The sequence below is a fragment of the Candida dubliniensis genome, chromosome R (assembly GCF_000026945.1).
Source record: "Candida dubliniensis CD36 chromosome R, complete sequence".
Classification (NCBI taxonomy): domain Eukaryota; kingdom Fungi; phylum Ascomycota; class Pichiomycetes; order Serinales; family Debaryomycetaceae; genus Candida; species Candida dubliniensis.
Window position 1 is genome coordinate 2158339 of NC_012867.1, and position 25632 is coordinate 2183970.

Sequence of the window (25632 nt, forward strand, 5' to 3'; positions counted from 1 at the left end):
TTCTCAATCTTCACCAAAAGAGTTTTCATCAGTTGCTTTTATACGTTGATTAGATTTTTCAGGAGAGAAAGATACAATTCCATCACCAAGGAAACAATTACTCGATGTAGCAAGATTATGCGGCATAGAATTTAATAGAAAAAAAAAGACGCGGAAAGCAAAGGATATAATTTCCAATTTCAGTGCGGGATAATACAGAGATTAAGACTTGTGAATTATCATTGAAGTAGATATGATCGATTTGATTTTCAATGATAAAGGTTCATCAGGGTCTCTTATTGGTATAGAGATTGTATATTCATAGAGCTCACTTTATTAAAACTTAAATTTCAATGATTACAATATGAAATATGATAGATTCCTTCTGTCCAATCATAAGGTTTGCTTTCATTGTACGGCAGTTGAATAGATGTTTCATATATTCAGTGTTTGTTAACTACAAACCACGATTGTAAACATTTCTTTCATTAGTAATCAACGGCGATGCCAAGCACAACTTACTTGAATTCCTGCTGTTGGCTCTTCTCAACACAAAATTGCATATCCTCATCGCTGAATCGAAACAGAGCATTAAAAAAAAAAAATGTTCCAAAAGCTCATCAATTAACTTCTGAATTCCCCTTACCCATGAATATACTATCAATTAAATTCAATAATCTTTATAGCAATAACCTACGAATATTTGTGCGAAACAAGTCTAAGCAGAATGTACGGAAATATATTGATCTGGTCAGTAACGATACGTACGCTAACAAGAGACGACAGAGTTTATTCAAATCTCGAGCAGCATTCAAACTTGAAGAAATAGATAAAAAATACAAAATCTTCACCAAGAAAACCAAAAATATCGTCGATTTGGGGTTTGCACCAGGAGCATGGACACAATTTGCGGTTCACCGACTAGAAGAACAGGATCAGCCACACAAGATACTTGGAGTGGATATCAACTTGGCAACTCCAGTTAAAGGATGTCATTACATGCAAGGAGACATTATGAATAAATCTACCCATGCCAAGATTAGAACATTTTTTGAAAAGCTGAGGTTTCAAGAGTCTCAAAACAGTCAAATAGACACCAACAGCAATGAAGAAAAGCAACTTGATTTGATTATGAGTGATATGATGGTGGACTGTACAGGAAGTGGGCAAGTGGATCATATAGGTAACATGGAACTTTGTACAGCAGCACTATATTTAGCATATCTGGAATTGAGATCAGAAAAAGATATGATACTAAAAGTTTGGCTGGGTCTGGAATTGAAATTATTTGAAGCAAGAATGAACATGATGTTTAAAAAAGTCATTCACATAAAGCCTGATGCAAGTAAAGATAGACTGAGCGAGTTGTATATGGTTGGACGGCGTAAGATTGACTTGGAAAGTAAAGGAATTACATTTGATGATGTCCTCAATGCTACAAATCCTGGAGAACGGATATCGTAAGTGGTGCTCAATCAGGGATTAAGTCATTTATTTATCGATTATGTGTATGTATATTCTATCTATCTATAAAACTGCACCAAATCCAAAAGTGATCTTTATAGATCTGATATACCTTTCTTCAAAGTTGTTCTTCACTCTTTCCTCTTCACCAATTGGGATTCCACTAAATTTGACAACCAACTTAGTTTCACCACTGCTTTGGACTAGTTTCATATCTAGTTGGGCAAAATGTCCAGCTTTCCAATCGTCCAATCTCCATAATTCAACGATTTGTTCATTAGGAACTAATTTCAAAAATTTCCCAGATACTGAACCACCAAAGAATTTGAACTCTGATCCTTCTTTAGGTGGGAACTTTTCAATCACTGGAGCAGAGCGAGTCCATGCACCAATTCTAGCTTCGTCCAATAAGGTAAGATAAATTTGTTCTGCAGAAGTATTGAACGAAGGTTCCAAATGCAAAGTTGTGGTGTTATATTTAGGCACGGCAGATGAATCGGTTTTTGAAACTACTTTTTTTGCTGTAGTTGAAGTTGAATGGGTTTCAGTTTTCTTTTCAACTGGTTTCAGCTCTTTCTTTGTTTGTTCATTATCAAAAGTGGATATTTGATTGGCCTTTGTAAAGGTTGAAGTGACTTTATCTTGTGATAATTGGATATCTTTACTATTAATTTCAATCAAATCTGGACCAAATTTCGTCAATGCTGTTCTTAACTGAGGTATTAATTGTTTCTTGATCAAACCAGCAATTTCCGAATTTTCGGCTGTTTCATTGTAAATGGATATATCAAACTGTAAACCATCCTTTTCACTATCATAGGTCAATTCTGGAATTGTGATTGATCCACTCACATTGCCATCTTTGGCAGTATTACCCTTGAAAGTTAGAACAATTTTGATATCAAATAATGAAATTACTTTCCCCTTTCTCTGTGACACATCTACATCACCTTCAACTGATGAAACTTCAGAAATATGCACATTGCTTGTTCCATCAGTCGCTTTCAAATCAGTCAATTTTTCTTTAAAGTAATCAACAGACCAAGGAAGACAGTTTTTATCCACCCAATGCCAGTTATTTGGATTGTTCACTACCATTGTTTTATTGTACTAGGCTTGATGTTTTTTTCTTAATGTTGAACACTAAATTATCTAAAAAGAAATCTCGATTCAGTGCAACACTTTAAATGGTTCCAGTTTTTGTAGATTTCGTTGGCGCTATAGAATAATCTAGAAAGAAAACGAACAAGAAAGCGAAGGGTGCTTTTATGCAGTACCAGTGTCAATTTTCACACCAAGTACAACCAATACTTGTTCACTTCATACTTGAATGAAAATATAGAGGTGGCTAATTGTTAAATGAGATATATAATGTAGAATAGAGCCTAGAAGATAAGAATTGACTATGTTTTTTTTGTTTTTTTTTGCATTGAACCATAGAACATTGATGACTTATCTTAACATTTGGATACAAGTTCTTTGATGATACCCCGCAACCTCATCGACTCAAGTTTGGATAATCCAAGGCCCAGGTAAACGAGTATCCCTACTTTTAATTGCTATCAAATTACCCGTTCGTACATTGTAAAGGAAAGTTCTTGCAAAATCTATAAAAGAATGCAATGGTGTGTGCTCCACCATATGATCTTCTTTTTTTTCTCTTTTTTGATTCTCTCTTTCTCAGAATCCAATCAAAGCACACAATCACAATTCTTTCTAACTATTCACCAATCGAAACTGCTACTAGATATAACAATCAACACCAATGGGTTTCTTTACAAGTTCTGGCGAGGAAGTAACGTTTGCCCCAAACAAAGGTCAACGTGTTGTGTGTTGGGAAAAGCGTGACAGGTTTTTCGAATGTCTTGATAAAAATTACATTGATAATTCATTAGATTCTAGGGAGTTGGGGAAAGTTAACAAACAATGTGGAACCGAAAAGAAAGAGTTTGAAGAAAATTGCGCTACAAGTTGGGTGAAGTATTTCCAAGAGAAGAGATTCAATGATTTGGTCAGACAAAGGTACATTGATAAATTGGAATCCGAAGGTGCCCAGCCATTACCATTCAAGATTGAAGGTGTTAAAAAATAGTGAATCAACAAATTTTACACGTATATTTGTATATAAACCATGAACTTTATTTTATTCTACTTGTATTTGTTTCAATTTGCTGTAATATAAAGTTGTTCTCTACAAATGATCTTCTCATTAAACAAGTCTACCACTGTACCCCATTCAAACTCCCCGTTCTGAATAATGACAAAGCTAGTTTCTAGTGCTAGTTGATCTCCAGCGGCAATTTCAGGGAATTTTCTTTGTAAAATACCGTTCACTAGCATTTTTTTATCAATGGAAAGTTGAGGACGCAGATTACTCACATTAGGAGTATTGTGTATTGGGAATGGTAATTGACGCACAATTCCATTAATTGGCTTTTTGGACTTGTTAAATATTGTCGTTTTTAACACATAAAATTGATCAGTTGATAAACTGTAAGATTTCCCAATTGAATCCACTTGCGAACCATCATCTGTTAGCACAGTGTTATGAACCTGGATGTTTTCATAAGACAAGATATTTGCCATTTTGGTGGTCAATCGAATTGGACGTAAATCAATTATCCCATGTCGTCTACCCAATTCCCAAGACCCTAGTAAGTTTTCTAAAATTGAATGCCTGAGCCAAAACAATTTTTTCATTTGCTTTTCCTCTTCGTCCGATATGTTATAGTTTTTGATAAATTGTTTGTTACGCAAAGAAGGTATGGATTTAGTGATATCTATCTCGATTCTCTGAATAGGAACAATAAACCTCTGTGTTTTCCCTGCTTGAATCGGTTCAGACAATTCAAACTCGTTATATTTCAAGTTACATTCCAATCTCTCCCCCCATGAATTTCGCAAGTCAAGCACAAGTAAACAGTAATCATCAGCATTCTTAACACACTTTAATGCTTGTCCAATATTATGCGGTATATTATCCAGGATGCTTATGGCAGGCAACATTTCACAACCAACAACGTCGACTGATGGCATTACTGACACATTCAATGGAATACTCAAAGTTTTCATGAAGCTTTGGTCGGTATCAGATTTATAGGCGTATTCCAATATTATCTTCAGATCATTCATCAACTTCCTGCTTGTAAGCTCACATTCGAGTTCAACTACCCCACCGGGGTTTATTGTTTCCCCTATAACATCTTTATTCAAGATTCTAAACGGTTTGAATACGAGTAACTTCCATTCCAATTCGTGCACCTCTGCTGCAGTTAGATTTGGATTTGTGAGCTTCTTGTTGAGAAATTCGATATTTGAGTCCCAGAACGAAAAAGTCAAGTAGTTAATGGATTGAGCAGAATGGTTAGCTAATGTAACTGTTACGTTATGTTTTTCTCCTTCAAGCAACATCAAGCAGCCATTCGAAGCCAGTATTTCCAATAAAGTCAATGAAGGTTGTGGTGGGATAATGGATAAACTCAACAGACTTGTCGTCACCCTACCCGAAATAAACTGAGATTGAAGGTTACTTACAACTTTGTCTAGCACTGATGTTGTCTGTTTTGGCTTGTGATCCACTTTTTGCAATTTTATTGTATGATCAAACTTCTCTTTGTCTATTATATGGAAAAATTGTGTCTGGCAATTTCCAATGGACACTTCAAACCCAGTAATATTAACCTGTCCAGTCGAAACTGCCTTGAAAGAAAGCATAACACTCTCCATTGACCTTGGAGCAAGAACAAAAGTACTAGCAGAATGTGTTGATGTTGTATGCGATACGCCTTGATGTACCACCAGGGTTGCTGAAGAGGATTTCTTTCCATGGTGACCACGTAATTTGTTATAAAGTATGTTTCCATTCGGAATAATGGATGGGGGTTTAGTTGTTGATTCCAAAGGTCGAATTAAACTTTTAATAGTTTCTATTTGTGCGCCTTCGCTTATAATGGTTATCTCATGAATTTCAACTTCAAATGCAAAGGGATTCTGCAAAGTCACTTTCAATTGAGAAATATCATCTTTCACCAATGTTGGCAAAAATGTTTTATTTAATTCCTTCTTTGAGTATGGATCGAAAAATGGTTGCAGTGAATCATCAGACTTTGACGCCTCTTGCATAGGAATTAAATTGCCACGAGGCTTTGAATTTACAAATTTGACTTTGCGAATTAGGAAAGGATCCCAATACGGAGTACTTAGACCACCATTTGATTTCATAGCCAGATCCACTTTGTTCTTTAGTTTTATTTGATCATCAGGTGGTAAACAATGCGTGTATCTAGTCAATAATAATGTGCACAATTTTAACAACAACTCTTGGTCCCTCAAGTTTTCTGCAATTTTCAAGGATAACCTCAAAAGCTGTATTTGCAAGGATGTCCAGTTACTCTGTCCATGGAATCTTGCCGCTTCAGAAAATGATTCAGGCTCGTCGCAGATATCATATAACACAAACATATTTTCAAGGACATCCCTAATTGACTGTGCTGGAAGCTCTCCAGAACTTAAATGAGGCAGAATTGCAGCCAATAAAAGTCTTAATATAAATGCATTCTTCCTCTTTAATCCTAAATCAGCATACATTGTTGCCAATGCAGAATATATTCTGCATTGATCCACAATATTCAAATCAGTTATTTGCAATTGAAATATTCTGTCCATTTCGTCGATAATTTCAATTTTCAGGAATGATACTTTCGAAGTAGGTTTAACCGTTCCCTTGACTATGTCTTCCATACTACTAGAAAAATGGAGGCCAATCAATAACTTAATTCTTCTAAGAATGCTTTCCACATAAACAATGTCAGGAACCATGTTTTCAATATCGTTTGTACTCATGCTAAAGTAGTACACAACCCGTGAAGTGATAATCTTTAAAAGTTCTTGCACTGGTAAATTGTTAAAGTCGGGCATTGTAGAAGTTAAAGCATTGAAACTGAACCCATTGGAGCTGTTTATTGAGTTTCTGGGAGATGTGATATTGGAATCGACAGAAGTTTTCCGAACCGTTGTAGTGTCTACACCGCCTCGAATCTTTGACACCTGTAGCACCGGGTTCATAGTTTGATTGGGTAGTTGATAAGTTGTGCCAATAAATTGCATTAACACTATACTGACTGCAACTCCCTCAAGTGTGCTTGCTAGCCATAGAAAGTCGTCGGATTTTTTTAGACTCGTCAAGCTTTCTATAAAATTTTGAAATGCATCATGGTACTTGCCCGCTAAAAGATATAAGTTTCCCATTAACTTTCGTTGTCTACCTAGATGCTTCAAATGAGTTTTAGATTTTTCCAAAGTACTGCCAGTTGTTGTAGTGGTTGTTGATGTTGTTGTTGTCGTTGAGCTATTAAAGGAAACTTTAAATGAAGTGGACCCTGAACTTAATCTTTTTTGTGCTTGATTGATAGTCTTTGTTAATACATGGCTGTCAGTAATCGAAACAGGAGATCTCAATGTGATGTTGGTATATGCTGAAGCGTATGCATCTAGCTTTTCTAAGAAATTTCCACTTATACCGCAAAATATTGTTTCTAGAGCTGTCAAATGACTAGTGGTACCATTGTGGAAAAACACCTCATTCGCTTGTTGTTTCAATTTGTCTTCTGGTGTGTCAAATAATATAACGTTATGAACAATGGCACTGTTATATTTCTTTTTCAATTCAGACAATGCTGTGGATGGGTCTTCCCCGTATGGTCCTACTCCAAGTACTATGAAAGTCTTTCTGAATGGCTCGAAATCATGAAGAAATATTAACTCATTATCAATGGAGCTAGTAATAAACTCGGGAAAAATTCTACCTTGTGGGAAAGTTACAGGGTTGAAATAGTGCAACTTGTTGTTTTCTTTGATATCTAGTAATCGTACCTCCCCAACATTTGTTTGGATTAAATGTAAATATCGCTGGAAATTCGACGAAGTGCAGTCATTTATCGGAACCAACAACACTCGAACTTTTGCTGGAGTGATAAAATTATATTTGTCCCACATATACTATGTACAAGTGCACTTTCAAATGATCTTCAGGTGTGGATGTGGCTTTGTAAACTGACAGCGTTGTCTAGTCTATAGTTTGGATCAAAAAAGAAAAAAAAAAAAATGAATTGGTTAAAAGAGTAATAATAGTGCCAACTCGAAAAACTTAATTGAAATCGCGTCAATAAGTCCACATACATAAAAAACATACAAGTCGTGCACATGTTTGCAAACTTATTGGTGAGAGGGCAAACTTGTTAACGACTACAACAAAGACTGAAAGTGAGAACCCAAATTTTTTCTTTTGGGAGGCAAAATACATCAACCACTATTCCATATTCATTCTACATTTACTAGCAATGCCTGGATTAAGTTTTGACAATTATCAAAGAAACGCATTTTTAACCTCCAAAGGTTTTGCCACACCCAAAGCAACATCCACTGGTACCACTATTGTTGGATGTAAATTCAAGAATGGAGTGGTGATAGCAGCAGATACCAGGGCAACTTCAGGTCCAATAGTAGCAGATAAGAATTGTGAGAAATTACATAGATTGGCTCCAAAGATTTGGTGTGCAGGTGCCGGTACTGCAGCAGATACTGAGATGGTTACCCAATTGATTGCCTCTAATTTGGAACTACATGCATTATCGCAAAACAGACAGCCAAGAGTTATTGCAGCGCTTACTATGTTGAAACAACACTTGTTCAAATACCAAGGTCATTTGGGAGCATATTTGATTGTTGCCGGTGTTGATCCAACTGGAGCCCATTTAATGTCAGTCCAAGCACATGGGTCTACTGATATTGGTAAATACCAAAGTTTGGGTTCGGGTTCATTAAATGCCATGGCTGTTTTGGAAACAAATTTCAAAGATGATATGACTAGAGATGAGGCCATAAAATTGTGTTCAGATGCCATTTTGGCAGGTGTTTGGAACGATTTGGGATCTGGTTCCAATGTCGATGTGTGTGTCATGGAAGTTGGCAAGGATGCAGAATTGTACAGAAACTATATTACACCAAATGTTAGAATCAAGAAATGCAAGGATTATAAATTTCCAAGAGGTACCACTGCTGTGTTGAGACAAAGTATTCGTGATATTTGCGATGTTGAAGAGACTGTAGTGAACTTCAATGATAATGGTGACAATATGGAAGTAGATGCTCAGGCTTAAAGTTGTGTAGAAAGATGAAATAAAAAGATATTTGACGTAATTATTTAAAGTTTAAATATGCTGGTGCCTCAATTTAAAAAGGAAACAAACCTGGAAGCACGATAGAGACTAAGGTAAACAGTAAACTGTAGAATATTTATTGGGGTCTCAGAGTTTGGCTACCCCTAGAAATCCTTACTCGGAGGATTCGTTTGGTCTGGAGTTTAAACTATTTTGATAAGAACAACTGTGCTTGTTGTTGAATTGACTTTAGCAATCACACAAGAGATGTAGCTGATGGGATTCAATAATGGGCATTGTGGTAACTAGTTTCTTGTATGGGTAAAAAAAAGTCAGGTATCTTTTTCGCATAACGAAAGCCTATTCATACTTACCAAATTCAAAACTATTCTGTTTGCAATCAGGATAACAAACAAACAAATTACACTAAAGCTGATGGTTCTCCTTCTGTGGAGTTGAGTTTCAGCATGTAATGATCGTGAACCAAAATGTGGTTAACATTCTTTAAAACCCCAGTTGATTTTTTTTTTTTTTTTGGAGATGTGTGAGGCTGTCAAAACAATTTCATTTGAGAATGTAAGATTGTCAATCTTGTTTGAGTGGTCCACAATGTAGATCTTTTAGTCTTTTTTTTTTTTTTTGGCACCAAATAGAAACGAAACAAGTTACTGTTTTTGATAGTATATCAACAGATCGCGTCACTATCGAATAGTAAATAATAACAAAGGAAAACACCAAATTCAGCTATAATTGTAAATCAAATGAGAATTTCTTGGAATTGTGGTTATTTAGATTTTCAATGGACAGTTGAAATTGAATAATAAAAATTGATAATGGTAACATCCACATAGACAGTTGTTTATCAGATAATGTCGAAAAACTTGTCAATAAAACTCAATATAAATAGGATTGAATTTCTTTGAATTATGATGTTGAATAAAATTTAAAATATTGATAGACTTCAAGTTTACCTTTTCAAACTGTACATTCGTCTTTACTAAGTTCTTTGAATTGAAAGCCTACCACAAACCAAAATATACAATGAAATTTACAAATATCATCACTGCATCATTGATTGCCACCTCAGTTACTCAAGCTGCTGTTATTCCACAAGATAATGAATACCTTGCTGTTAGAGCAGATTCTAGTAATCCTATTTCTGGGCTCCTTGGTGGTGTTCTTGGTGGTGGAAGCGGTGCTAGTGGTAGTGGTGGTGCTCCACCAGCATCTGGTTCTGCTGCTGCTCCTGCACAAGCTGATGCCACTGGGTCTGCTGCTCCTGCTGCTGATCAACAAGGTGCTGCTGCTCCATCCGATCCAATTTCCCAAGTCATTGGTCTTGTTTCAAATATTTTAGAAGGTGGATTTAGTACCAGTGGTGCTTTATTGCACAATATTATTGGTAAAAGAGATGATTCTTCTGCTGCTCCATCCGATCCAATTTCACAAGTCATTGGTCTTATTTCAAATATTTTAGAAGGTGGATTTAGTACCAGTGGAGCATTATTGCACAACATCATTGGTTAAAGGAGTTGATTGTTTTAATTAACTCAAGTATCTTTTAGGTGCCAATTCAATTTTTTTAATATATTTCTATGCTGCTAGGCAACAACTGATATTTTTAGGTTTCTTTTTCTGATTTTTATAGTGATACCCATAAAATTTATATTTTCAATCTTCTTGAATGACTCTGATTGCTTGTAGATGCTAAATAATTGAAACTCTGGAGTTGTAATAGTCGATGTTAGTTTGCATTAGAATAATTTAGTAAGTAAAGTTTACTATGACTGGATAAACAAAAAATTCAATATTACTGAACTTAAGAATGAAGCAAACGTGAAAAATGATGTAGATATTAACAAGTGTTACACACAACATGAATCCAGAAAACCGGGCTCTTGAAACCTATGTAATCAATTTATTATGTATGTTTCTGCTTATCCTACTTTAATTGATTATATAACACTTAGATTCTATTCAAAATTATTAAGATGGTAATAAAGCTATAGTTTTTTCACTTTAATCAACTCTTTCTAGGGTTTCATATTTCCTGTAGATATTTGATTTTGGTAGCGTAAACCAAGTATTTGGTTTTAAGGCAACAAAAGAAAAAAAGAAAAATTTCCTAATTGCGAAATCTTAATTACTGTGGAAATTTCTTTTTATTTTATTTCCACATTTGTTAATATATCATGAATATGTTCAAATTGTTATTGGTGATTAGTACCAAAACGTTTCTTTGTCGACGTGTTTTTTTTTTCCTTATAATAGAGAATTGCTTAATATACGATTAATTAATTCCTTCTATTGAATTATCCCTGTCGCCCACTTTATTGTTATTACTCCACATTTGCATCCTTTTTTGTACTCGATACCGAAAAATGGTTCTAGAATCTATATAATTTGAAGAGACTTGAATTCAAAATCAACATTTTAACTTTGAATCAATTATAAAGCGATTATATTTGTAGATGGGTTAAACATCTGGATCTATAGATCAGAGAAAATAAGGTTGAAAGGTTATTAACCAACTATAATTTTTCCAGACTGGTTATTATCTCCTTTACTTGCATACCTCCTGGCTTTCTGCCCCTTTTTTATTAATTCTAAGCTTGGCAAAAAATAAATCAGGTAGACTGTGTGGAGTAGTCAACAACTGCAAAATTGTGAAATTCGGGGTTTTTTTTTAAATTCTCTCTTTATTCTTTTATTACCTGATTTGTATATGTAATTAAAAATCGACAATCTTTTTCTATTTCTTTTCCCACTCCATAGTTAACACCTTTTTCATTGTTGAATTAGGAAATATCTATTTAATTATTAGAGTTATAATCCATAAATTCAGATTGCTAAAAGTGCTTTCTTTGCAACAATATGGAAGGTATGGTTATTCTCTCCCTAGCCCTTTCCCCCTTTCACTTCTCTACCACTCTCATCCCCCCCCCCCCCTTTTTTTACACCATTGCTTGTAACCTTTGGAGAAAGGAAAGACAAATATAAAATATCATGAGTTTCCTCTTTCTAGTCAAAATCTTCGAGAATTTTTTTTTTTTTTTGTAAGGCTTTGCTTGGAATTGGTTCATTAGAGAACGCAAAAGTATTTTCCCCTATACATATAATATACATACTTAACAATAAATCATGAAGACTTCAGTTGTTTTAGCTGCTGCTTTAACAGCAATGAATACTGCTAATGCAGCTGTTATTCCATTTTTTGATGGTGAATTGTCTATCAATTATGATGCAAATTCAGGATGGTCATTTGGTTTTGATAAACAACCTTCTCAATCTGGATCTGGGTCTGCACCAGCTACAACTAATACCGGAAATACAAACGGAAGTGCAACTACTACGGCAAGTACTGGTGATGACGGTGATGATGAAGAAGATTCATGTGGTGATTCTGGTTCTACACCTCCAGCTAACAGTGGTGGCAGCAATGGTTCTTCATCAGGTTCTGGTTCTGGTGATTATTTTTCTCAATGGAAACAAGGACTCGATGATTTGATTCAAAAAGGTAAATCATGGTTTAGTGGTCTTTTCGGTTAGTCAAATTCAATCATACCTTTGATTCTTTCTTCTTTATTCAGCAATGTGCGATATTGCTTTTTTTGTTTTGTTTTATTCGTTTTCAATTCTAATTATCGTTTAAAAAGAAAATTCTTATACCGTTATTCAAAATATTTGCTCATAGATACGGTAGAAAAAAGTTAATTAACGGAAATACCATTATCACTATTATTATGGGTTGAATATTACAATATTATTACATGATTGAATTTTTTATTCTTTGGATATAGTTTAATCATTTACAGGTTTCAATTCTTTGGTATATCACAAGTTTTCCATCTTATAAATAAATATAAATATATTAAAATCTTAGACTAAATCTATCTCAGTGTTCTATTGAATATTAACGATTTTACTGTAAGTTTGTTGAGTGAATGCTATTTCTCGCAATTGTAAAAGTTGCAAAATCTTTAATAGAGAAAATATTTTATGTATACATGTCATGTGACACACAGTACAAACAACTCAAAGATATATCCTAATTGTGCTAATTATAATTAAAGGTCTTTGTAAAATAAAAACATTGTAAATGCAGATTAAAGTGATTTGTATTGTGTACAATTTGATTAGTGGGGTTACCCACTTGATGTATTGCTACGGCCTTCCACAATATTTTTTTAGTTGACAAATTTTGTTGAAAAATTTACGAAAATTACACTCCACACTATCTTACATTTTATAACACATAATGATTAACTACATCAGTTGCAAACTTGATTGCATTCAATAATTTTGTTTGTTCCAGTAGGAACACATTGATGTTAATAAGTACTACGATATAAGGTTCCCTTACATTTTGGTAAGGTATTTCAAAAAATCATGGAAATACATTCTGTGGATACTGATGAATTAACCAATCTTTGTCAATGTAATGTAAAATGTTTGAAATTGACTTGTTTTTTAGTTGCTGTAAATCTTTGTTATTGTTATGGTCGAATCCTGATCAAAAACATGTTTTGAATTTAGAATTGGATTGGTTTTTCTTTGCGTTCATCATATCCTATAAACAATTACTCAAATACGGAAATCACAATTTCACTATCACCATCACCGCTACACTGAAGTAGCCAAATAAAAGGAAAGGGTCAGGATAATGTACTACAAAAGAACAGCATTTTTTTTTTTGGAGATCTCTCTAGTACGAGTAGTTGTTGGATCAGCGTTTGTTGTTGTATTGAATTGAAGATTTCTACGCGTTAAGGTTTTTTTTTTTTTCTCTGCTGGGTTTAGTTACAGAATTATATTGTAAAACACATTCTTCTGGTTGTGGAGAAAGTTCACTAACATTCTTTATTTTTTCCAGTGTCATAATTTGATTGATATGAGAATGTTGTTGCGAAGATCTTTTGTTTTTGTTTTTGGTTTTGGTTTTGATTTTGATTTTTTTTTTTTGCAATCTTCAACTTTCTTACCCATTATCGCAACCACTATTACTAGGTGATTATTATGGGCATAAATTTCAGAAAAAAGTGTTGAATGAAACAATCCCCTCTGTCTTAGTATGACGATCGTTCAACATTACGTATAAATAGAACCCCGAATCCAGTTTTCATTCTTTTAAGGATTGAATTCCAATTTCTTGTTCTTCTCCTACCTTTTCATCTCTAATACCCCACACACTCACACTCACACCTTTATAATGAAGTTTCAATTTGTCACCGCCTTAGCATTTGTTTCCACCATGGTAGTTGCTGCTCCAATCAATGATCAACAAGAAGTTGCCGGTGCTATTGCTGCCACTCGTTCCAAACGTGCAGGTGGCTCTACTGGAGCTGAATTACAAGATAATAACCAAGCTACTGCTGGTTTATTTGGCGATGGTAACAGTTTTGGTAATCAAGGTCTTGGTGGTTTCCTTGCTGCTACTGTTGACTCACTTACAAAAGCCATTGCTAGTCCAATTAAAGGAATCTTAGCTCCTGGAGGAAACAGTGGCGCTGGTGGTAACCTTTTGTCTGGCATTTTAGGTGGCTTATAAAGAGATGGTATAAGTTAATTTAGGTTGTTTTAATATATGTATACCCTTTGATAAATAGATAATCTTATGTTGTTAGCAATTGTTCTGTTGCAATTAGAGAGAAAGAAAGACAATTATCATAGAAGTTGTTGATGTACATACCAGAATCAGCTCAGTAAGTAATCCTTAGATTAATTCAAACAAGTAATGTGCTAACATACTAAATGGTTGATAGATAGAATATTTCGACAAGAGGTTCCAATATCATAATCAATCGAAGAAAGATTTGAATACTGAAAACACTAAAAAAGCTCTGCTAGACTAAAAAAATTACTAACTATTAGTACCACTAAAAATAAAATAGATCTGAAATAGTCTGAAAAGGTGATTATCCACGGATACAAGCCCAGAACAGATGTAATCCCTGAAATAAAAAGGGGAGGCAACAACCTTGTCATGATCATTTTCATCATTCAAAGATTCTGGTATTTTATTAGCGAACATGTAAAGTGAAATTTCTTTTGGCTTGTGGTTTGTGTTTTCTTCTTTTATGCAAGTTTTGTACTTCACTTGCTCTTGCATAAACCTCAAAAAAGAGACCATTTACGACTTGAGTTATTGAAATGTCTTCTTCTTCGGTTTACAGTACTCATAACTTATCAGTGTTATCAGTTTAGTTGATATGGATTGAACAGCAGATATTCAAAAATCATGTGCTGGTAATATGAATAGAGGGGCCCCTTCGTAATATTGATATTGACCAATGCAAAATTATACTTGTGCAAAAGGTAATCCCTTAAAGAAATTTACATCAATAAGTTATTATTAATTTCATCTCTGAAAATGAAAATAATTTTGTGGCTGAAAATTTTTCATTCTCGGCATTTCAAGTTTATTTTATTTATAAGTTTGATCCTTATTGGCCAAAAATAAAACAACCCAGAACCCAATTTAGTTCCCGAGGATACACTATGCTTCATTTTTCTAAGCCATTTGACCACGTTTGCAGGAGCTTAGTTAGTCAGTTGTTCAATTGCACCGTTGATATAATTACACAAAACTTAACCAATGTTTTTTTTTACAAATTTCAATTATAGGTACGCAGTAATAATATATATATATATTAGCATGACCACTATGGCAGAATTGAATGATGATTGGGTTATTAAATGAAGGCCAAGAAATTGAGATGCTGTTCAAGATAGATAAGATAGAAACAACAAAGAGATTTGCGGATTATTTTTTTATGACATAAATTGTTTTGCATCATTTGTGTAGTTTTCTCTTTTGTGTATGTGTGTATCAAAAGATTTAGGATTTAGATATAGCTGATGTGGGCAATGGTGGTAGTGGTGGGGTCATACCCACTGACAGATGGGCCAAATTCAAGCTGCTAAAAATAAGTTTACTCTCCATAAGCTGCTAATATTTTTGATTCCAACAATAGGATTGTCTGGTTGTTAACAAAAAAAAACTGAAACAATTAATCTGACAGATGACTAAAGAACTAACAAAGGTGCAATAACGGTTTTAGATAATGTTTAGTCTAAATTTATCTATAGTTTATGCTTCAAAACTAGAATGTCAAATAGCATTATCAAAAAAATGACAGCAAGAACCCTATTGAGACAAACTTGATTTGGAAGTTGGTTTTCCTCAAAATTTAACCAGATCCAAGTTTTAGATCTAAATTTAACCCAAACCGGAGCCAACCATAAGAATAGCGTGACAATCCTCCCCATATGTAACAAAAAAGGGTACAAAATCAAAAAAAAAAAATTGCGGTCATGGGGTCGAATAAAATGACAATATAGATCTGGAACTGGTGACAATACATTGAGAGATTGGGTTGTCTGATCAACTTTATGAGATAATAAGACAATAATGACAACCAACAAACGACAATCAAGATAAAACATTTGAAGTATTTTTTAATGAAATTATGTGCGACCAATCAAAGTTAAAAAGGTTGAGTCAAGACAACAATTGACAACAACCTCCTATTTGCAATATGGTCACATAGAATACAAAAAAATAAAAAAGGAATTCCACAATAACTACACACAGCCAACTAACTGTGAGTAAATTATGAAAGTTTAAACAATAGGAACAATGCACAATTGTCCAACCTTTTTGTTCCACTTTTAATCTATTCTTTTTGCGAATCTAGATTCACTTTTTTTTTAAGCCATTTGGTAGTAGTACTCGTATAATTAAGAAAAAAAACATATCTTGACTCTAAAACTTTACCAAATATACATTTAAGGATATGACTGAAGTATAATTGGAAGCGTTGCATTGGTTTGTATACTATTCAGAGCACCCAACAACAACAGCTACAGTAGGCACTACCACTACAACAACAACAACAACTGATGACAAAAACCAAAGTAATCTACTAATAAAGTTTAGTGACAAGTGACTATTTTTTTTCCTATTGTTTTCCATATACGATAATTTAAACTCTTCTTTATTGTACTCTTCCTTCATTGCAAGTGTCGCAGCAAATGGACAATAACAAATGTTGGTGCTAACTTTACTGCCAGGCAAATATGATAAGAGAAAAGAATATCTTTATTAATCTTCAAATGTTGGGAATTCTATATTGTGAGAAAAGCAACGAGGTATACGTAGGGCAGAAATCAAAATCTGCGGGTGCTAGGAATCGCCCTTTATTATTATTATTATTCTCACAAAGCAAAAGGGGGCCGCAAGAAAGTAAAACCAAAGAGAATGGAGGGAACGATAGAATGGTGTGCATGTACTGCAGTAGCACCAGTATTGATGGCGGTGGCTATGATGGCTGCAATTAGGGCCCCAATCAATTGACAACTATATTCGAAAAAAAAAAAAAAACATCAAAACATTCTAAAGAGTTTCCAACAAGAAGGAAGCAAAGAATTCACTTTCAGAAGAGAAGATGGAGAATAGTAAGGCGCCTACATGGTTTATATATCCTTTTTATAGGTTAAGAGAAAGGAATAGAAAAGTTATGACGTAAACGAATGAATAAAAAAAAAAAAGAAAGAAAGAAACCTATTTTTGTATTGTGATTTGAATTTTTGTGTATCCTTTGTTTCTAAAATTATTTTATTTTTAAAACTTTATTTCATTTTATTTTTTTTTATAATTTTATTTCTTCACTGAAATTCTCACCAAAAATTTAAACATAAACATAAACAACAAATGCACACATACAGACGTACATGTAGTTACTATTATTGGAAGTATTCGTGAATTGTAGTCCAACAACAGCAGCACTGGAATGATCATAACAAAAGAGGAAAAAGGAAAACTAACAATCAACTGAGGGTAACACAAGTGCAGAAGAGACAGAGCGAGAGAGAATATATTAATAGTTTTTGCCATACAAAACGAGAGTCAATTGCACAATAAATTTGTTCTGTTGTTGTTGTTGTTGTGTAATATGTGTAATAATAATATAAGTGGACTTACATCGTTAAATTACACAACCACCCATTTAACAAATAGCCCAACCAAAATTTGTAATAAACAAAAACATAGAAGAGAAGCAGTGGTGAAAAAGGAAGCAAGTTACATATACTGTCTAATAATAATAAATTAATAAGGTGTTTAAAATATTCACTGAAAATCCATATATTCTATATATATATATATTTACTTTAAATTCCTTCCCCCTTGTGTTATCTTTTTCTTTTATTCTTTTTATAGCCAACATATAAACCAACCTTAATCAAACAGTTTTCTTTTTCTTCATTTCATATTCCCGCCTTCCTCCATTCCCCATTATTCAAAATTCACAACCATACCAATTATATCTACGTCACATATTCTTTAACTTCCCGTTTTAAACTTGGATTATTTGTGGTATTTTTAATTGTAGCTTCAATTTTCGTGCTTTCAGATTAATTTACACACTTCTATCCGCCATCGCCTTGTTCTTGTTTTGAACCAATTACATATATAGAGAAGTTGTTTAAACAACAAGCATAATATTTGAATACAAACCACACTATTCAATTATTCCCGGTCTATTGTTATACTTTGAAACCCTACATTGAACCAACTGACGAGCTGCCACCGACCTACTAAGTGAAAGTGGAAACGAAAAAAAAAAAAAAAAAATATAAAAAATCAACAAAAAACAAAAGAACTCTATTTCATACCATTAGCTGTTTGATTGGATTAGGTTTAATTATTCAATGTCATTTACATTCCCTAATAACACATCTAATACCGAATTCAAACTGCATCATTCTCAGCATCATCATCATCATCATCAGCAGCAGCAGCAGAAACAACAACACGATCAACAATCAAAAACCCCACCCTCATCGAATTTCGCCAAATCTGCATCCTCAACCAACAATGAGAATGCAACTACAGGAACCGCCAACAAACCAACCACATCATCTATTAAAAGGCAACAGTTGAAACATAAAACATATAATGATTCAATATCATCCCTCACTTCAAATACATCAGATTTGACGATTTGTGAATCATCTTTACTATCAACATCATTTGGATCTAAACCATTCCATAAACCAGCTAGTTTGTCAACCGATACTTTAGTTGAAGAGAAGCATGTTTCATCTTTACAACCACACCCACCACAATCTTCATCACAAGGAAAGCATGCTTACAATCAATCATTAGATTCACATAGATCATTACTTTCACTAGACGAAAATGAAGAAGTGGAAGGCGACGAAAAGAAAAGTGATAAAGCTATACTAGAACAAAGTGAACCAATGAGTGCAATACCAAAGACCTCACTTCCATTAAACACTGAACATAAATCGTTCGCCTTCTCAACTAATACCACAACACCAGTACCACTGCCAGCACCACCAGCTGTAACAGTGGCACCTGCACTGCCAGTAGCAACATCATCGATACCACGTCCTAAACTAGCTACAATTCAATCCTTGCCTCATTTGAAAAAACAAGTAACTTCACCTTCTTTGTCATTTGATTTATCCTTGAAAAATATCAAGCAAGAACAACAAAAGAAATTAAACTTTATACCCCTGCAAAATTTCAAATTTCAAATTGAAAAATTGTCCGATAGAATTAAATATCTTCCGTCGATTGAAATGAGTAATCGAGTGGTAAAGTCAAAGAATCTTGTTGTTGATATAAGGCCATTTGTTGAATATTCAAAGTCACATATCAAAGATAGTATAAACATTTGTTTACCTTCAACATTGTTGAAACGAACCAATTTTTCATTAATCAGATCAATTAATTCATTACCTGATCTAGAAAAAATTAGATTCACCGATTTCTTGAATGATGTAGATGAAGCATCAGAATCAAGTAGGGGGGATTTAATTGTTTATGATTCAGTTCCAAATTCATCCAATGTGTTTCATATTTGTAATAAAATTATCAATTGTCCATTATTTATGAGTTCACCAAACAGAAAATTACTTTTAATGGAATCTGACTTTAATCAATTTTATGCTTTATTCCCTGAATTATTTGCATCTGGAGTAGAAGATCGTGCTTCTGTCTCAGGTGCAGCTACCGACAATTCTAACCTTGGCACATCAGTTAATAATTTCTTAGCTCCGATAATTGTTCCTGGAAACGATCCTAATAATGTTCATGGCAAATTACGATCCAATTCATTAGCCGAAATTTCTCCGTATCATAAATCAACTCCATTATCATCAAGTTCGATGATGTCATTTGATAAATTATCAGCGGCCACGCCAATATTATCGAGCAATTTCACATTACCGTCAAAAACTAAAACTTTCAAACTTCGACACAATGAAGAATTGTTAAATAATGATCACTTGTTTTCCAGTCCAGGGACGGCAACAACCTCGCATAGTAATGTCAATCCGTTTGAACTTAATAGTGCCCAATTATTCAAATTGAAAAATATACCTAGTGATCATTCAAGAATCCCATTATGGATGAGATCTACTATATTAGATAGCAATGATACCCCTATGACAAATAAAATTAATCAGGATTTCCATCAACTAGAGAAGTTGGAACAAAAGAGATTATTATCAGCCTTCTCATTAGACAGTGCCAACTCACAGCACCACCACCAACAACGACAACCACTGCAAAATCACGAAAGGAATAAAAGTAGTGGTCGCTATCAAGGTGATGATGACAAAGAAAATATATCTCCAACAAATCAGAATGTGAATGAGGATGAAATAATTCCTAAGATTAGTTGTGGTATTGAGTTTGGTCATAAGAATAGATATAAAGATATCTTTTTGTATGACCATTCTCGAGTTGAATTGGGTCATGTAAATAAGACCAATGAAAATGCAAAGGTGCTTGAGTTTGAAAATTATATCAATGCAAGTTTAATTGAACCACCAGAAAAATATAACAATAATAATCACATTGAGAATCGGTACATTGCTACTCAAGGTCCATTAGATGAAACCATGGGGGATTTATGGAAATTGGTTATCCAATCTAAAATCCCGCTTATTATCTCGTTAACTGATTCTATTGAAAATGGGATTATGAAATGTGCACCATTTTGGCAAAGTGGGATATATAAATCTTATAAGGATACCATTAAAGTTTCATTAATTGAAGAGAATCGATTAGATGAAAGTTTGATTTTACGGAAATTTAATGTTCGTTGTAAGTCATCATCAACATCATCTGCCAATCCATGTGAATACGATAGTGAATCTCAATTTGATAGTTGTGATGCAATGGAGGTTTGTCAAATTCAATTGTTATCTTGGCCAGATATGGGGACTTTAACTAATCCCCATGATATTTTGAAAATCATAAAATTAAAACAATCGATTTTGGCCAATGTTCAAAGTACCAGGAAGAAAGCTAGCAAATGTGGCGATGATGATCAATTGACAACTTTGGTGCATTGCTCAGCTGGTTGTGGTAGAACAGGGACATTATGTGTCATTGATACAATTATTAATTATATTGAACAGAGTCGTCGGCAACAACAAAAGCAACAATTACAAAAAGGGATATATAACGATTTTGATAATGATCCGATATTTGAAATTACTAATCATTATCGAAAACTAAGAATATCAATGGTTCAAACTTTAAAACAATACTATATGATTTATGAAACCTTATTAGATTACTATTGTAATAACGATGATCAAGAATAAAAGGAATAAAGGTCTGGGTGAAAAAAAAAAAAAAAAAAAAGGAAACATTACAGGCAAATAGAATTATACAGGATTAGAAATTCTTTTTTATATAATAATAGTAAGAAGAACAACCCTCTTTTGTCTTGTTGCTGGGCAAATGAATAAAGGGTGTGGTCTATATTGAATGAGAATGAATGAAGCAAATTGAAAATGGACATCTCTTTTTCAGAAAAAGGTTGTAATAATAACAACCATTCAATCATAAACATTAAGCTCCTCATGTTCAACACAGGATTAAGATAATATACTAACATTCATATTCTTAATTGGATCTACAACAATAATTTTATAACACATAATTTGAATGAATACATATACGTATATATACACATATTTAAATACAATTGATGACAAATATAAAACCCATCAACCGATTATAATTATCGCGGTTATTTTTCTCGATTTCCCTCTATTGTAAATATACGTCCATCATCATCATCACCATTATTATTAATACAACCATCATAAACTATCAGTATTTTTCTTTTTTTAAGCAAGAGAAGCTAAAGCTTGCTTAATAGCAGCTGGATTAGCACCAATGACACGATTAACTTCTTCACCATTTTTGAATAAAATCAAAGTTGGCATAGAACTAACATTATATTCTTGAGCTAATGAACCCAATTGATCAACATCAATTTTTAAAAATTTAATATTAGTATATTCACTTTGAAATTTATCTAATAATGGAGCAATCATTTTACATGGACCACACCATGTGGCGAAAAAATCAACAATAACTAAATTGTTTTCCTTCAAAAGGGTTTTGAATTCATTGACTTCAGTGACAACGTGAACCATCTTTGAATAGTATATATATGTTTGGGTATGTTAAATATTAAGTGTTAAATAGAATTGATGTCTATTGTGTTTAATAAAACAAGGAATATGAAAAAGAAAAAAAGCAAGAAAAAAAAAAAAAATATTTTTTGTGAATTTAAATTACCAACATTTTGAATCTATATATATATATCCCTAAATGATGGTGGTAGTGGTGGTTGTGGTTGTTCTTGTTGCGGGTCAATTACTAATATCCTTTTTTTTTTCTCTTGCTAGGATTGATGACGTTAAGTGATGGGAAATTCCGCGCCGGACGTTTCTCGCCAAGATTGCTGGATTTGTTGGATTGTTGATCGCGGCGGCGGCCGCGGCAGTAGAAGATTCTTGCTGAGAAATCAATATTCCATTAATCATCATCATCACCCACCTGTTTATCAATTTCATCATTTAATTCAACAAACATATTACTTATTACTAATCATTGACCACATCATTTATATCATTCTTCTTTTAAGCATTAGGTAGGTCCATATAATTTGTTACTGCCTCTGTCTCATTCTTTGACTCGAATTAACAAATTCTGTCTAGAACAATCTATCCTGCATATGATTTATAGACCTCGTTTATTCAATTACTAATACATTTTTTGGATCTAGGCCGGTTCGTGGTTGATCACGTGAACCACCGCAAATCTATAAATCATCAAACTGTGGTGATCCTTTCTATATGCTACATTGAATACAGAATATGTGTTTAACATTGGTTGCAAATACACCAATTATTATACCCATCCCCCTTATTGTCGTACCACTAGCTTTATCTTCTTATTCTTTGAAGAGTATTGCATCATCTGTCTTGCTTAGCTATAACTACTTCATGGCGTTTTTATCAATTCTATGAGTAGACCACTTTCTAGAAATCCTCTTTCTCAAGTGTGGTCTGTGTCGTATTATTAGTAGCATTTACGATTTACGTATTGTCATGGTAAAGGAGTTTTTTTTTTTTTTTTTATTTTGCTACTGCACTAAAAAGACGTACTAGCATTTGTATTGATTATCTATATACTCCTTTTTCTATACAACACCTCTCAAGTTCCCTCTAAAGTTAGTTCGCGGGGTAGAGTTCGATATTCAGTCTCCCATGCTACTTTGGCAATACTCTCTGGTAAAATTAAACTTAAAGGATCCAGTTTGTACTGCTTGATAATTTGGTTGAATACTCTAATTTTAAAGTTCTGATAATTATCAACCAATTCATCAAAGTTATTAACGGGGTCATTAATGACAACCATTCTTCTTATAGCATCTTGTTGCTCAAAATGTTTCAATTGTTGCTTCAAATAAACAGTAACAATAAACTCAAGTGTCCTTTTTATCAAATCTTCAAAATCAGAATTAGTCACTTCTAAAATACTGGATAAATCAGGTAACAAAACTGGTGGTTCTTGATTAATACTAACATCACCAACTTTCTGGGTTAATTTAATCCCAATTGGATCAATTCCATTAATATAATCATAATGCTCTTCTTGATATAAAAACATATTCACCAATTCCTCTCCATTAATATTAGTGTCGTATTCTTCAGGTATATTGTTATATTTAATGAAATGAGGCAACAACACATCCAACCAATTCTGATTATAAGATATTTCAGGAATAAACAATAATGGCAAATTGTTGGAAAAAAAATTGATATAAACTCTCATATTTGATTCATCATTGTTGTTGTTTACATTCTCATTATTATTATACTTGATAACAAATTGAATCTGGGGTAAGATTCTCAACCATTTACACATTAATTCACTATTAGGAATGTAACGATTCAAATTGTTTAATTTCATTTCAAATAATTGGATGTTATCATTTTCGTTAAAATTGGCATTGGAACCGATACTATTGTTGAGAATTTGAGGAACAAATCCATAAGTGTATAAAAATTCCTTGATATTATCTTCAGGATCATAACTAATGGTGACTTCAAATTTATCGTTCATATTCATTTGCACATTGGATTTCAATTTTAATACAATATCATTAGTTCGTCTATCAATATCAAAATAAGAATTGTTATTATGATTATGATTGACAAAATCCAAAATCGGAACCAAGGAAATATCAATTACATAATCATCAGTATTATCAATATGGTCGTTTTCATTGGGTTCCAACCTGGCATGTTTTTTCTCTTTAGAATGAATCGAAAGTTCTTGCAACCCGCCAGTTACAATGTTTTCCAATGATTCGCCTCCAGTTTCATTCACTTCCAATTTTTTGATAAGCGGTCCATTAATTTCATTAGTCTTGTTATGAACAGCACGAGGGATTTCAAGAATTCTTGATCTAATAGCTTGAAAGATTTGAAAATATGATTCAAACGATAACAACTCCTCAATATCAAAAGCTAGTTCATCACGATACAAAATTTTCAATTGCTCAATTAGTGATTCGTATTCAAGTTTGATTTTTTCGCTCATTTCACAGTAGGTGTTAATGAACTCATCGTCAATATCCTTATGGTTGTTGTTGTATTTGTTGTGGAAATGTGGCCCAGGGTATTGTATTGTTGAAGTTTCACTTAAAATATTCAAATAGGTATCCAATTTAACGACTGGCGATTCCTGATAATATGGCAATTTATGCAACAATCTTTTCCGTAAATTTTGAATTGTTTTAAATGCAAGAAAATAGGTGATTAAAATATGGGTCTCAGTTGTGGGTTCCATGCAGTTCAAAAAATTAATAATTAATTCTGATTCTTTAATTGGCGGAAGACCAGTAATAGCATTGGTTATTAATTGATCTCGAAGCTTTAGTTCCTCTAATAGTCTAATTAATGTAATAATAGTATATGCTGATCCTCTAGGAATACGCAATAATTCAATATCAACTACTGATTGAAAACGTTGTCCGCTATGGTCGTAACCAGTGTTACTAGTTACAATTGTACCTTGAGGGATGGATGTGCCTCCATTTCCACCACCGGGGTTGAAAAACAATCCGATCCCACCCAACAGACTATTGCCTATGGTAATATTGGGATGAAATAGTATGCCACTATTTCTGATATAATTGAGTAAATCGATATTGTTGTCAATCCCAGGGACATGAAGTGTGGAGGGAATTAATGATTGTTGGAACATGATTGAGTTTCGACAATATCAAAAATAAGAAGACGAGCCTCAAATATAATGGCTACCACTGTCAAATAAGAAAAGATCGGAGTAGACTCGGTGGCTGCAACACTAATCGTGTTAATAATAAGTGTCGAATTGAATCTATGTTGAATTAGAGAACAATAGAATAAACAGATTGTTAAAAAAAAAAATTAAGAGTAAGGGTACCCCTGTATATAATGCTTATAAAAACAAAAATTATGAGCTCATGTTTCATAATAATTACAATATTAAAGATTTAGAACAACACGCACGCACTTGTTTCGACCTAAAGTACACGAAATTCCAATCCCCTTAATAGATTGTGGCAATCAGATTAACAACCGCAAAAATAAATGCGTACACCGCAGAAGCTAGCAAAAAAAAAGAAGAGAAACGGAAGAAAAT

The 25632-nt window shown here is 33.4% G+C and overlaps 11 protein-coding genes across 11 annotated transcripts; 7 read left to right on the top strand and 4 right to left on the bottom strand. All coding sequences in view use genetic code 12, as the record gives it.

Annotated features, from left to right (window-relative positions):
- Window positions 1-483: 483 nt before the first annotated feature.
- On the top strand, window positions 484-1443 carry CD36_35230 (2'O-ribose methyltransferase, putative; the record flags this gene model as incomplete). The annotated part of the gene is made up of 1 exon (XM_002422439.1): window positions 484-1443. One exon carries the CDS (start codon window positions 484-486, stop codon window positions 1441-1443), a length of 960 nt encoding a protein of 319 aa, XP_002422484.1.
- A 63-nt stretch (window positions 1444-1506) lies between these two features.
- On the bottom strand, window positions 1507-2541 carry CD36_35240 (hsp90 co-chaperone Aha1 (activator of hsp90 ATPase protein 1) homologue, putative; the record flags this gene model as incomplete). Its single annotated transcript, XM_002422440.1, has 1 exon — window positions 1507-2541. The coding sequence occupies one exon, from the start codon at window positions 2539-2541 to the stop codon at window positions 1507-1509; it is 1035 nt and encodes a 344-aa protein (XP_002422485.1).
- Window positions 2542-3208: 667 nt separating this feature from the next.
- Window positions 3209-3535, top strand: CD36_35245 (conserved hypothetical protein; the record flags this gene model as incomplete). Its single annotated transcript, XM_002422441.1, has 1 exon — window positions 3209-3535. The coding sequence occupies one exon, from the start codon at window positions 3209-3211 to the stop codon at window positions 3533-3535; it is 327 nt and encodes a 108-aa protein (XP_002422486.1).
- Window positions 3536-3606: 71 nt separating this feature from the next.
- Window positions 3607-7437, bottom strand: CD36_35250 (subunit of the transport protein particle (TRAPP) complex, putative; the record flags this gene model as incomplete). Its single annotated transcript, XM_002422442.1, has 1 exon — window positions 3607-7437. The coding sequence occupies one exon, from the start codon at window positions 7435-7437 to the stop codon at window positions 3607-3609; it is 3831 nt and encodes a 1276-aa protein (XP_002422487.1).
- Window positions 7438-7781: 344 nt separating this feature from the next.
- CD36_35260 (multicatalytic endopeptidase complex subunit, putative) lies at window positions 7782-8600 on the top strand (the record flags this gene model as incomplete). The annotated part of the gene is made up of 1 exon (XM_002422443.1): window positions 7782-8600. One exon carries the CDS (start codon window positions 7782-7784, stop codon window positions 8598-8600), a length of 819 nt encoding a protein of 272 aa, XP_002422488.1.
- Window positions 8601-9641: 1041 nt separating this feature from the next.
- Window positions 9642-10127, top strand: CD36_35262 (conserved hypothetical protein; the record flags this gene model as incomplete). Its single annotated transcript, XM_002422444.1, has 1 exon — window positions 9642-10127. The coding sequence occupies one exon, from the start codon at window positions 9642-9644 to the stop codon at window positions 10125-10127; it is 486 nt and encodes a 161-aa protein (XP_002422489.1).
- A 1614-nt stretch (window positions 10128-11741) lies between these two features.
- Window positions 11742-12149, top strand: CD36_35264 (conserved hypothetical protein; the record flags this gene model as incomplete). The annotated part of the gene is made up of 1 exon (XM_002422445.1): window positions 11742-12149. The coding sequence occupies one exon, from the start codon at window positions 11742-11744 to the stop codon at window positions 12147-12149; it is 408 nt and encodes a 135-aa protein (XP_002422490.1).
- Window positions 12150-13809: 1660 nt separating this feature from the next.
- On the top strand, window positions 13810-14148 carry CD36_35266 (conserved hypothetical protein; the record flags this gene model as incomplete). Its single annotated transcript, XM_002422446.1, has 1 exon — window positions 13810-14148. One exon carries the CDS (start codon window positions 13810-13812, stop codon window positions 14146-14148), a length of 339 nt encoding a protein of 112 aa, XP_002422491.1.
- A 4163-nt stretch (window positions 14149-18311) lies between these two features.
- Window positions 18312-21245, top strand: CD36_35270 (tyrosine-protein phosphatase, putative; the record flags this gene model as incomplete). Its single annotated transcript, XM_002422447.1, has 1 exon — window positions 18312-21245. The coding sequence occupies one exon, from the start codon at window positions 18312-18314 to the stop codon at window positions 21243-21245; it is 2934 nt and encodes a 977-aa protein (XP_002422492.1).
- Window positions 21246-21776: 531 nt separating this feature from the next.
- On the bottom strand, window positions 21777-22088 carry CD36_35275 (thioredoxin, putative; the record flags this gene model as incomplete). Its single annotated transcript, XM_002422448.1, has 1 exon — window positions 21777-22088. The coding sequence occupies one exon, from the start codon at window positions 22086-22088 to the stop codon at window positions 21777-21779; it is 312 nt and encodes a 103-aa protein (XP_002422493.1).
- A 1066-nt stretch (window positions 22089-23154) lies between these two features.
- On the bottom strand, window positions 23155-25212 carry CD36_35280 (cytochrome C lysine N-methyltransferase, putative; the record flags this gene model as incomplete). The annotated part of the gene is made up of 1 exon (XM_002422449.1): window positions 23155-25212. One exon carries the CDS (start codon window positions 25210-25212, stop codon window positions 23155-23157), a length of 2058 nt encoding a protein of 685 aa, XP_002422494.1.
- Window positions 25213-25632: the final 420 nt, after the last annotated feature.